Source organism: Mytilus edulis, chromosome 4, assembly GCF_963676685.1.
Source record: "Mytilus edulis chromosome 4, xbMytEdul2.2, whole genome shotgun sequence".
NCBI classification, from domain to species: domain Eukaryota; kingdom Metazoa; phylum Mollusca; class Bivalvia; order Mytilida; family Mytilidae; genus Mytilus; species Mytilus edulis.
In genome coordinates, this window is record NC_092347.1 from 65,320,664 (window position 1) to 65,334,065 (window position 13,402).

Sequence of the window (13,402 nt, forward strand, 5' to 3'; positions counted from 1 at the left end):
AGCACTTCAATTTCGGACTCGCGAAATTTATAAAGTTTTATTTTCATTTATTTGGTGTAAAAACTCGGTTAAACTTTAATCATTTCGTTAGGGGGTAGTACCTTAGTGATGTCAGTTTCTCTTCAATTAATGATGTTTTATTTTCCTTTTGGAATTCCGCCTTAAAACTAACGTATATCCACAGGGCACTTGCTACATATATAGCTTTGCTCACTACTAGAGGCATTCAGATAATATAAAAAAGACTATCATTACAAAAGTTGTACTTTTGCTACATTCCAGTTCCTGACATTTATGTGTCTACATTGTTTCATGTACATCTACCTAGTATTCCTTTTCCATAAGTTAAATCTAACATTGATGTAACAACATTCTAGATGAAGTACGGTAATTGCTTGAGACTGATGACATTGCACTATATATCTACTAAATCTCTGCATATAGTGCAGTAAACAAAGCCAGCTGTCTGTAATAGTCTGTACTCTATAAAACACAATCAACCTGTCTCTAAACATACTTGAAGTGAATATTTGGAGTCGTCTGTAAAAATTGTAATAAATTAGTTAATAATTCATAAGTGTTATTAGATTAGTGTAAAGAGCTGGAAAAAAACAAATTATGAATGAATATACGTCTTTAGTGTTGCACTTAATAGTATAAAAGAGACAGGCATTGGTGAGGGTTAACGGTATTATGTTTTATGTTCTACGGAAATTGAATTATTTTGACACACTCTCTTAAAAGTATAAATATAAATGTAACTGATTTCCATTCATTTGGCGTTCTTTGGTTCCTATAACTGACAATTAGTCGGATTTGAATTCGTAGTAAACATAGTAACAACAAGTCTATTGCATAATGTGATTGTTATAAAAACTAATAACAAACAGAAAAAGAAATTAAACAATTTGTAAGTTGGCAGACGAGAGCAATAAAAACAAAAGCGTGAAAATTTTAAATCGTGAAGATTCTGAAGGCTGTATATAGAAGATCTTGAAAGTAAATTCAGTCGAACGTTACTATAGATCTATATTTTTTGTTCTTTTGGGTGCCTTTTGGTAAGATTTCTTCTCAGATATTCAAGTACTATGATTTTTACAGCCTTGCTTTTCATACTTTTGGGTTTACGAACGTAAATCTAAAAAAACCTCTTACGGTCTATACCGTAGCGCTGGTTTTCCTAAATGGTATCTCAGTAGCCGGTTGTTTCGATAGTACTGACACTATTCATAACCATCCTGCCGTAAATTCTCCGTCGATAGATTTACAAATTATTTAAGTTTCAATTCCCTCAAACTAAGTTTAACTTGTGAACGTTGTGCTACTATTCTTCTTTTTTTTTTGGGGGGGGGGGGGGGGGGGGGGGGGGGCTGCCACTTTTGTTCATATACATTGTAGCTCTTAAATATTCGGATTTTATAAATCATCCATTGGCTTTTAAATTGTTAACGGATAGTAGCTACGATTTTCGTTAAAATTACTTTTTTAATCTATATGCCGGATTTTGTACAAAAAGTAAAATAATTATGATTAAAACAATTACTGGTTACGTTCCATTAAGCATTTAGAAGTTTTTTAACGTTTAACACCTACATTTATTTATTATCTATAGATAATAATTCGATGTTAAGCCCAACCCTTATTCATATGACCTTTACTCGTCAGTTCCCAATGCGCAATCGCATATTGTGCCTCGAAGGGAAAATGGTCGAACAGGGGAATGTTATCGCGGAAATGGTACGCGAATTTGCAGTTTCAGCGAGAAAAGAAACAAAAAAGAGGTGCAGACTAATTATTTTAAATTAAAAATACAAAAACGTCGATGAGATCGGTCATTAAAATCACTCGAAACACCTGCGACGCAGGCAAAGTCAAACAAAAGTAGCCGACGGTTTGCGTAATGTTTACAGTTCTTAAATTTTCCAGATCACATGAACAAAAATCTCAACGTGTTCATAATTGTCAAAAATATGTTTATAAATTTACGGGCAGTAATCTCCCACCTTAGAAGAAATAAGAAATCAACTTCCTAAACTTAAGTATTATTCTTCAAGTGTATCCTTCATGGAGGCCCCGATTTAACACACAAACACGTGTATACATTATCGGCAATGTTTGGTCATACAAATGTAATAACAAGTGTATAATATCGCCATTGTTGGAGAATCTTGGGTTGGAATAATATGCCGGTATTTGTTTTATTTTTTATTTACATAATTTGATAAATGGCGTCAAATATGTACTTTTAATAAAGAGTAATTATCAAATATGTAAGAAAACAAAAAGCACGTGTTCGTATCTATATATATCTTGGTTAGCTCACTCGCTATGTCGGCAAAGTTCGGGAAGTAAACCCGATGCATAATTAATGAGATGAATAGGCACACAACACGATATGAATTATCAATTATGAACACTTCTGTAGTTTATGAAAACATTTTAGCGATCTTATTGCTTATATTTAGTACATATCTTTGATTTTAGCAGCTTTAAAACTTGTTCATAATTTTGTCAAAATCGTAGCTACTATCCCTTTGTGTTTGGGCAGTCATAATATAGTTAGTTCTAGAAAAGGGCATGACGCATCAAATTTAGAAGTTTTATAATCCTGTAGAATGAATCCATACCTGCAGTATGTTTTTATCCATCATTATTGCAAACAAAGGAAGTTCTTTTTCATATACAACTTAAGCGAAAACATACCTATTCATATGAAAATAATGAAATGTGGTATATGAATTCCAATGAGACAAATATCCACCAAAAATCAAATGTCGAAATTTACTAGTTTTTTGGTTTTTTTTTCATAATTTGTTCTTTTGCACAAAGTACTGTCAGTGATTTCAATTGCCATCTTGGTATCTTCATATTTTGTTCACGAGCCTTTCAAGAGATATGTCCGTAAATAAATTTCAGAAACAAATATAACATTAACCGTGAAATCTTACTCCAATTACTAATATACATGGCTTGGTTTTTTCCTGTGTGATTGGTAGGTACAAGTATTATTCTATTAGATTAAGACGCGTCTAGATTGTATGAAATTAAAATTTGAGAAAACTACTTCCAAATTCACAAGACTTCTTAGACATGTAGGTTACTGCAAAATAAGAACTACTTACTTTTTCACATATAAACTGTCATATATCTTATACATGTAATTATAACATTAATAAAAAAAATGACTTATCCACTTTTTCTCGGATTTATATTTTAAGAACAGTACTGTAATCAAATAGTAGCATAAAACATCTGTCAAAAGAGTAATGACTTTTTTTTATATTTACGGTACATCGAAAGTTTCATATTTGTATACATTACCATGAGAAATACTCTTCAATCTGATTCTGATTCATGAATTTATTTATATTTTGCGTAATTGACTAGAGAATTATTTTTGGCAGTTGGTATGCAATTTCAAAACAAACAGAAAAAAGCAAAAACTATTTAGAAACATCACACCTGTCTTCAGACGTTGCTTATGTGAACCGATAATGTCTTTGATATATAAAAAGTAAAACCCATCTGTTTATTTTTCATTATAGAATCCATTTGTTAAATTTGCTTTTCACATTTTATCTAGAAAAATTTGATACCAATTTGTACGTATTATAAAGTAGTTTTTAAAAAGTCGACGAACCATGTATGCGATGATACCGGTTTCTTTTATTCTTTAAATTGAGACGGTATTTAACGAAAAATGGTCAAGACTTTATTACTTTAAATAGTGACATTTTATGATACTACTATAAAGTATCCCTTTGTATTTTAAACTTTTATATTCTGATTTAACTTCATGATTACGATATACAATGTGAGAATAATGTGGACGGTTACTTCATATATTATGTGAAATGATTGTAAATTTGTAACGTTTTTGTTAAAAAATATTTGATGAAGAACCTTTGTGATTTATTTTCTGTACGAAACAGTTACTTTAATAAATTAACTTCTAATCCTAACGTGTAATTAAATTCACATTGAAATCGTCCACCTGAATCTTCATAAATAAGAAATATAGGTTTATCTACTTTACAGCGAGTTCCCGTAGTGATTATAACTTTACTTTCCCTCTACTGTTAAGATTAAACGTAACACTCAGAGCGTCGTGACTTACAACTTCTCGCTACCATCAAAATAGAGAGGGCTGTGATTAAAAATTGTCGATGAGAAAAAAGAAATTATTTGGAGATCAGTAAGAGTATGGGAACGGAAATACCTACGTAGGTAGTAAGAATCTTAATTTAAGTTACTGTTTGGTCATATTATCAGTGAACACTTTGAAAGTACTCAATTTATCTGAACCCAAGGATAATGGAGGGTATAGATAAATAGAAAGGGATATTTTTTTTGAAACTGTAATCTAATCAACTTCCTCAATGACAGTTGGAATACATCGAGCATTGTGAAAAAAATAAACAAAAAAAGCAAACAAAATTTGAACGTTTGAATATTAATGTGTTTCAACTTCCGAAATGATATAATCAAGAGAGCTATTCGATTTCAATACATACGATTGTCGATAGGAGAACTAGTGTAAATAAAGAATTTAAACAGTATTTTAAATGTTGAATGGAGGTTTAAATTGTTATAAGAATATCGTTCTTTTGTAATTCCTAAAAATGTGCAATATTGTGGAATTGTCTTTCATATTTCTTGCAATTTTCTGTGATATTATTCATTCCTGGAACGAACGTGGCTTGCAGAGAGACGAAAGATATAGCTGGCAGCGAGATGATCCGAATTCTAGACTGCGGGGGTAGGTCTATTTCATAATTTTGATCCTTTGTATAAAATACAGGGTAGGCCTTTTTATAATTTTGATCCTTTGTATAAAATACGGGGTAGGTCTTTTTTATAATCAGTTTGATCCTTTGTTTCAAATACGGGGTAGGTCTTTTTTTATAATGTTGATCCTTTGTTTCAAATATGGGTTAGGTCTTTTTTTATGATTGTGATCCTTTGTATCAATTACGGGGTAGGTCTTTTTTTTATAATTTTGATCCTTTGTTACAAATACGACGTCTTTTAACTCTTTCTATGCATTTTGGAATCTTTTTATTTATTTTTTACTGTTGCGTAATTAACTGTCATCGTCAGTCGCACCATGCAACTTTTTTGTTTGTTGAAATGTTTTAAGTTTGTTTCTTACAGTACACAACTGCATACTGACAGCATATAGAAATTAAAGTAGCTTGTTTAACATCATATTTTGACAGAAAAAGACATATTGCCACTTTTTGAGATAAGGGTTTCACATTCAATTAAAATAAATATTATTACAGATGAAAATCACCTCTTTGAAACATTTGGTTATTAATAGTATTTTACACTTTATTGGAGAGTAAAAAGGAAAAAGAGGATATGAGTATCGAGAGAAAAATATTTTCAAATTGAAACATCTTATAAAAGGAAAAACTTGGACTGCAGAAATACTAGTGGAATTACTAGCAAAGCAAACAAAATGATACACCTTTCCCTAGTAAAGTCAATGTTTTGCTAAGCCCCAGAAATAACTCGGACCAAAAAGAAAAGGCGATGCTCATTGCCATTATTTGTTAAATATTCTGAGACACTTCCATTAAAATACGATCAGGTGTTAAGAAGAAGTCCATGCGAATGAGCTATAGTATGCAGATATGACGAAGTCCATGTCATCTCCAAGTTAACCCCAAAATAGCTCTGATGAAAATATTAAATAATAGCTAGGTGAAAAAGAACATCGTGTTAGTAAAATTCATGAAAGCTTAAAAAAATAGAAATTGGGGTATAAATATTCGTGACGATTCTTACTGTGAAAGAAAATGAATATTCTTCAATAAAATTTGTCAACAAAACACTCCAAATTTATATTGATACAATGTTTGTCCTAAATTGATGTAACTACAATTAAAAGTTAAATGAACCAAGTCAAAATGTTCTCATTCAAACGGATTATTTCTGGGTCTGTATGTCCAATATTTTAATACGATCAATTCGCCTTACCCTAGACGTATGAACTAGAAACATTGCATATTCTTCGTTTTAAAGTACCTAGTTTTCACTATGTCTGACTTTATTTGTTTAAGATATTAATCTTTTGAATGGTTTCACAATACTTGTTGTAAATATTTTCAACAAGTGTCGAATTTTAAGGCCTCTTATCTGTTTATGTAAACTTTCGCTTATTTTTAACCCTTTAACATATCTTCAAAATATGTTAAGTGTGTATTCTCGTATTTTACTGCTGATATCGGCTAAATGTATTTCGATTATTTTCATGATGATTTAGCAAATATTAAACAAACCGCATGGTTTTGATTCTAAGTGAGATTTTAGGAAAACATTAATTGAACAGCGACCCAAAAGTACACTTTAACAGACACCACCCTGCCAAACTCGTAACTAAATTCTATGTTGTGGTTTGTTATGTTCTTTATAAAATACCTTTGACAGCATGATTTCACCGTCCCGAACTTGTTAATTAAAGCAAATTGTGAAGAAAGATATCACTATTGTTTAGTTCAATACTGAAGAAAGATATCACTATTGTTTAGTTCAATACAGAAGAAAGATATCACTATTGTTTCGTTCAATACTGATGATACAAATTTATTGTAAGATTCTTCAAACACATTGTCATCTTTTCAACATAATAAAAAAAATAGTATTGCTTTGGTGGAGAGTTGTCTCATTGGAACTCATGCCACATCTTTTTATTTCTATTGCACTCTTCTGCTGTGCTCACTCGTGGCACGAGTTAATTTATCAACATGTTTATATTGCGAACATTCTACGTTAACGTGTTATGTAATATCGTTAACATTATTTTTGATGTTTTTTCGGTTTCTGCAATACCGATATAATCAACTGTAATGTTCTAGCAGATTTTTATTACACAAGTTTTATGACATATGGTGTATCTTTGTTCTTTCACTGATCAAGACAAGACGCAAATTAGGAGGGTTGAAAAGTCAAAAATCTAGTTCAACCTGAACACCAGGTTTTGCAAGTTTCCCTGTTCGTGATCTTATTTCAATGCTTGTTGTGGTGCCTTTATGTTATTTTCCATTGAAAACAAGTTTATATATGTGCTGGTGATTTTTTTTAAAGGCAAAAAAAATGTACATGTATGTCAAATGAACAATAAATACGCATTTTCTTTGATAGAATTCGTTAGAACAAAACTCGCAAGATAACATGTCTTACATAATTTTTTGTTTAGCTACAATAAATACTACACTTAACATTCTATCAATCGTCAAGTGTGTTTATACTGTAGAACGATGTAGGCTTTAGATCTTGACGTTCACATGTTAAGACCTCATTGCATTTGTGTATTCTTACAATATTTAAACTATTGGTCTATTGACTAAATCCTCAAGTCAATTTGAGTATAATAAGTGTTTTTGAGCTGTTATACCTCCACCTCCCAAACCCCTTTGCCCATATTGCACTTCATAACGCCATTTGTCCCCCCCCCCTTTCCCTAAACCTTTGTGTCCAACTTTCATGTTGTTGTTGTAGTATATAGGATATCTTTAAGTAAAAGGACTGATTGATGAGCATTTTCAGTTCGGGAACAATTTTATCAGATTATGAATTGACGGACTATCAAAAGTTGGTAGACTTTTTATAAGCAATTAAAAGGAAATGAAAATCAACTGCAAAAGGAAAATAATATTCTCAGAAATCTGTTTAAAAGACAAATATGTTCAATAAATGTTTAAGATTACATCAAAGGAATTAAAACAACCCATATACATGTTAACGATTGTTATATCAATTAAATTATCACTCTTTTTCATACGGTGCTGTTTCCATTGCTTTGTTACAGAAAGTTTAGAATATTTCAAATTTATTCTGTTTAAAAAAAATATTGATGCACCGCCTTTTTCATCGTTCAGATAATCCCGTCAAGTACATGTGCATTATATAAGTTTCAACAATAAATATTATCAAAATGCAATCAATCAGCGGGCAGACTTACAAACGGAACTTAATGAAAGATAGCAAGGATTAAAGAAAAAGAAAACCTACATGTTGAGAACATCTTTAGTGAAATAAATCTTTCAGATAAGTTATACTTTAACGCCTACATCACTGTATTCTATTTCTTATTTTATAGTTTTTTTTCCCAAATCTGTCAATATCATTGTTTCTTGTGACGATAAATACAATCATTGTACAAAACCACTGGAGTGATACCTCTGCTTGTCGAATTTTAGTCCCTAAGGTTATTGTGTTCTTCAAAACTGGTTCCAAGGTTTTGGAACTTATTTCAAATTTAATAGGAATACACCTTCATCATGCAAAGCTCGGATTCTTTGCACGGCTTTGGGTATGATTTTGTTCCTTTTGGTTTTATCAGCTGTTCAATTTTTTAAAAGTTTTGGATTTGCAAATATTTTTAGCATCGATCACCATTGAAGAGACTTTAATAATTGGGCATTAAAATTCCATGATTCATGAGTGAGGGAAATTAAAAAAAATCAGGTTTTTTATAGTAAAGTATCATGAAATCTATAGGTTGGGTTATAATGAAAACTGTTAGGAGCATGATGAACGATATCAAAATACATTAGTTGTAAAAAAAAAATAACTGTTCAAATATTACAGCGGTTGTATAGATCGTGTACTAATTGGACACCAGAACCTGTATTTGTTTGTCAAGTTTTGATAATCATCCAATTTGGGCACTAAATTCAAATTTTTCGAAGTCTTCATTTATATCTGTTTCAAAGTTAGGGTAAGATTATCGCAATCTTCAGTTTTCAATGATGTTTGACAGATTTGGGTAAAAAGGAGAATTCCGTCTGGTAAAAGAAATCTTCATCAAAAGAATCATAATCAAGATACCCAGACGCTTTTTCCGTTTACACATGAAAGTTTAATATTGACAATACTTCGACGGTTAACATGAGCATACTCATTGGCGCTCAAATAGAAATATTTGGAGGCCCAATTTAATCACGAAGCTCAGTATTGAATATAAAAATTCAAAACAATCTGTCTAATATGCTTGGCTTATACAATCTATGCTTTTTAAGGCAGTGTTCGGTTTTTTTTTAGCATCAAATGATTTTTTTATACTCTGAAAGTACCCGTATTAATGATCGTTGGGGTCAGCATTAGAATTCTAAATACATGGTGAGCTGGTACATGTTATACGCTCTTGAACAAAACGGTGACCGGTAGTGGGGTCTATCTATACCCGAGGGGTGTAGACGGTCAAAAGATACCAGGATTGCCTTCTCTTTATTGCTTTATATTTTAGGGGGCTGTGAGTCTTTTTTATTATAGTTTAAATCTGCTGGAAAAAAATAACATATACTTTCTCTATTAAAATACTTCGGGGTTGTGCCTTGGCATGTTTTAAATTGATTTTATGAATTTGTTGCATACTGATACTTTTCAGAATTTCTCTACATAAGCTTTATCAGGTATCATAGTTCTCTGATATTTCATTGCTGATAATATTTCAATCCATCCATCTACTACTTGACACGCCGACATTCATACGCCCTTAAATTTTTATAGTTATTCGCCTCCTTCGAAAAATACTTCTGTCGTAAAACACCTTAAATTATTGCATAATCTCACAGAATTACATATTATAGTATACAAAGATCTTTTTTTATTATAGTTGTGATATCTTGTTGAGTATTTCAGTAATTAAAAGATGACAGATAAATCGTGATAACTATTGAGAGGTTTCTAAGTATCGAAATTTATATTGCGCTTCCGCCGTCTCCCCAATAAGCACGTGCTGAGAAAATAAAACATCTGGAGCACTGAATCACAATAATAAAACGTAGACTGCGTTGAGTGTAGGGTTAAATTTATATAAATAAATTATGTTATTGTTACAATATCAAAGATATTTGTATTTCTGCTTTTTTCAACTGAAAAATAATTAGCCAAGAGATAAACACAACAGAACTCATGTGTTTTGATATGCTGCTCGAGATGATTGATTGATAAAGCATTAGACTTTCCAAATGTTCTTCCAACTAATAGTGAAAAAAATTCATGAGCAAGAAACAAATAAGTTCTATGCTATGTAGAGTGTATAGATTTAACTGAATAAGTAAGCTGAGAATTATAGCTCACAACACAGATATATAGAACTTTTGTTATTAAATTTCTGATAACTCTAAAAATAAATAAAAAAGAAGATTTTGCAAAGATTCATATTTCTGAAAGCGAAAGGACTCCCTATATATAAGACTTCGGATTGGACTAGTATTTGCGATATTATGATACAGACTGCTTTCTTATGGTCAACAGGTTCCTAAACAAATTCGTAGAAAACCTATATCCCAATTATTTTTTATATAGCAAGTTACCTCAAATCAACCACCAGTTTTTGTAAGATTAATTATGTTCACTTATATATTCTAAAATATATTAGTCGTTTTGTCAGTACAGGGACGCCAAAATCAAGCCAGCGTGTACAGTTAATTGTTTGTTGGTTTTTTAGTTGAAACATATTTTATTTCCAAAATAGCAAAAGGAATTGGACACAACATTATAACAACATTAGTGACGTCATCTCCCTGTTTGTTGGTATTTTTTTGCATAGTAAAATCTCATTTATGGCCAATGTTTGTGACTCTGCACAAATGTCCCCTATTATTCTTGTCACAAAATTGTTTTGTATGTACTATGAGAATCAAATAATTTAAATTCGGACATATTTCTGATTTTATCTGTTAAAGCAAAACAAACTCTTGAAGTCTTTGATGAAGGAATTGTAGAGCTTGTCTAAGTCGTTGACATTGGCTTTGAAGTAAATACTTTGTCATTTGTTTTCCCAAATTGACATAACCTTCTATCAAGTAACCACTCTAATGGATAAACAAAGTGATTTTTCAAACTTTATAAGGTATTGGTTTAAAAATCAAATCCTTTTAATTGCTCGTTCGATGATCGTGAGCTCGAACGTATAGCTAGCTTATAATCAATAAGAAATGGTTCGTAAAATATTATATACGAAAAGAGAAGGTGTGGGATACAAGCAAATGAGACAGCGATCTACCAACATAAATAACTCAAAAGCCAGCACCCTGAAGTCTTACAAAGTTGTCTATAAAAAAACATTTAAAAGTAAAAATAATAATTAGTTGAATAGAAACTATCTAAGAGATCAATCAACATCAAATTATGAAAAAAGACAAAAATCCAGATGTCTTTAATAGAAGCAACCACTTACTGAAAAGGTTACCGAGTTACAATGTATGTTAAATGCATAAATTCAATATGTCAACATAGTTGTAGAATTAATGTATAAAAAGAATGATTATGTGTGTTTATTTTGTAATAAGTATACAAAAAGCTGTCAACTACAAGCAAGTATCGTTAGGTTTGATATATATAAATGATATAATTTGTACTTTACTTCATATAGAATTTCAAGGTACCAAAATTGTTATGCACTTTTCGAATTATCGAGTGAGAAAACGGACAGTGATGCTTGTACCCAAAGATGATAGAAAGATGTCAAGTGCAATAAACCCAAAATAGTTTTCAAGAGGATTGGGAAAAAACTGCTAAACACTTGTCCCCTCAGTCGGGATGTGTTTCCTTTCCTATTGTTGGAGCCCACAAGATAACCTTTATATCATAATAAGGATATGTGTTTTGATTGTGTTATAACTATCAACCAGATATAAAAATGTCTCAAATTTAAGCAACTATGGGTTTTTACATGTAAATATCTTTTGAATTTGGTAGTTTTGTTTGATTTGGGTTTTTATTCGGGTTATATTTATCATAACATGAAACCGACATTACTGTTGGAGTGATGGTATTGAAATATTCTCCACACATATGAATGCCTTTAAATATCTTTTTGTGGATATCATAACTGCAGTTTATATTATCTTTTTACGGGTAAAATTACAGTTTTACAAAATATCAAAGCATCACTGCATTTGCGTTTTTATATCATATTAAAACCATATACATGTAAGTATTGATACATATAAATTAATATATTTAATTAAGCCATAAAATGCATTACCCCTGGAGAATAGATATATCTTCCGACCGGCCTCAGAACCCTTGCCGTGGGATGTATACTAGTATCAGGATCCAATGCGTCGATTAGAGATAAAATGACGAGCTTTCTGCATGTTAAAAACTTTTTGGGGGGTCTGTTGGTGACTTGTTCCAAAGTAAAAAATATAATTTTTGGGGGATTTTTATAGCATGCTGAACGGTGTAAGTATAGGCTCCGTGTTGAAGGCCGTACATTGACCTATAATGGTTTACTTTTATAAATTGTGACTTAGATGGAGAGTTGTCTCATTAACACTCTTACTACATCTTCCTATATCTTTATTATACGGTTTCTGTTCGAGGTATATCCGTCACATACCATTGTCGTAATATTGTCGTTTCAGGTGATAATCTATTAACCAACCGCGATCATATTATTATTTAATAATACATATCTAATTCAGTTGTTCATTTTAAATGTAGTCAAGAACGTTTATCATCCCGAAGTAGAAGTTCATATTCAATATTAAAATAGATGGGGGTAGACCCCAATCATTCAAATATGTGCAACCGTACATTTTTAATAGATAGAGGGGTGTCAAATCTAGTAGTCAGTTGAAAAAAACTCATAATGAACTGATATTAGTTTACAATTTACATGTCACATATTTCAATCGCTAGTTAAAGACACGTTTATTATATTCGACCCTGCTATTTAATCATAATACATCATTAATGAACAAGTATTCCAATATTCTGCATTTTTAAATATTTAGATTTAATTATAACTACTTCAGTATTTCGTTATTAAATAGCACTCGATCTTTCTCCTATTGATATCTCAAAAGTTAAGCTTATTCAGCACTTTTTAGATAACCGGTTATAAAGGCTACCGAACGTTCGCTATCTATTACCGTTTATGTGACCTGTCAAATTTTTCCGCCCCAGTCTCGTTGTATGTATGTCCGCCTTTTTCTTCAGCGATTTATCTTAAGAAATTAAGATGTCCTTATCGGGTCATCAACTTTAACTCTATTAGCCTGTATTGGTGGTCTAAATATCAGTATATCAGTTTAATACAGGTGGTTGTAGGGTGACTTTTTATCCACATCAGATATCAAATTCATGTCAAATGATACTCACTGGTAGATGGTGAGCTATCTCTGGAATGGAACTTTAAAACAAATAAATAAATAGATTACACAATTAGTTAACTTTTAAGTAGAGAAATGCCGTTATATCGGATGGACATTTTTGTCATTGGACTAGTATAATTGAGAATGGAAACAGGGAATGTGTCAAAGAGACAACAGCCAGACCCAAGAGTAATAAACAGTACAAGTCCACAAATGGGTCTTCAACACAGCGAGAAAATCCCGCACACAAAGGCGGGCTTCAGCTGGCCTCTAAACAAAAATGT

The 13,402-nt window shown here is 31.3% G+C and overlaps 1 protein-coding gene across 1 annotated transcript in view; it reads left to right on the plus strand.

Annotated features, from left to right (window-relative positions):
- The first annotated feature begins 4,078 nt into the window (after positions 1-4,078).
- Positions 4,079-13,402, plus strand: part of LOC139520242 (fibrillin-2-like) — a 91,509-nt gene continuing 82,185 nt past the window's right edge. Inside the window, exon 1 of the mRNA XM_071312727.1 lies at positions 4,079-4,759. Coding sequence (XP_071168828.1) covers positions 4,623-4,759 — 137 coding nt within the window. The 5' untranslated portion in view covers positions 4,079-4,622. The remainder of the gene's footprint in view (positions 4,760-13,402) is intronic.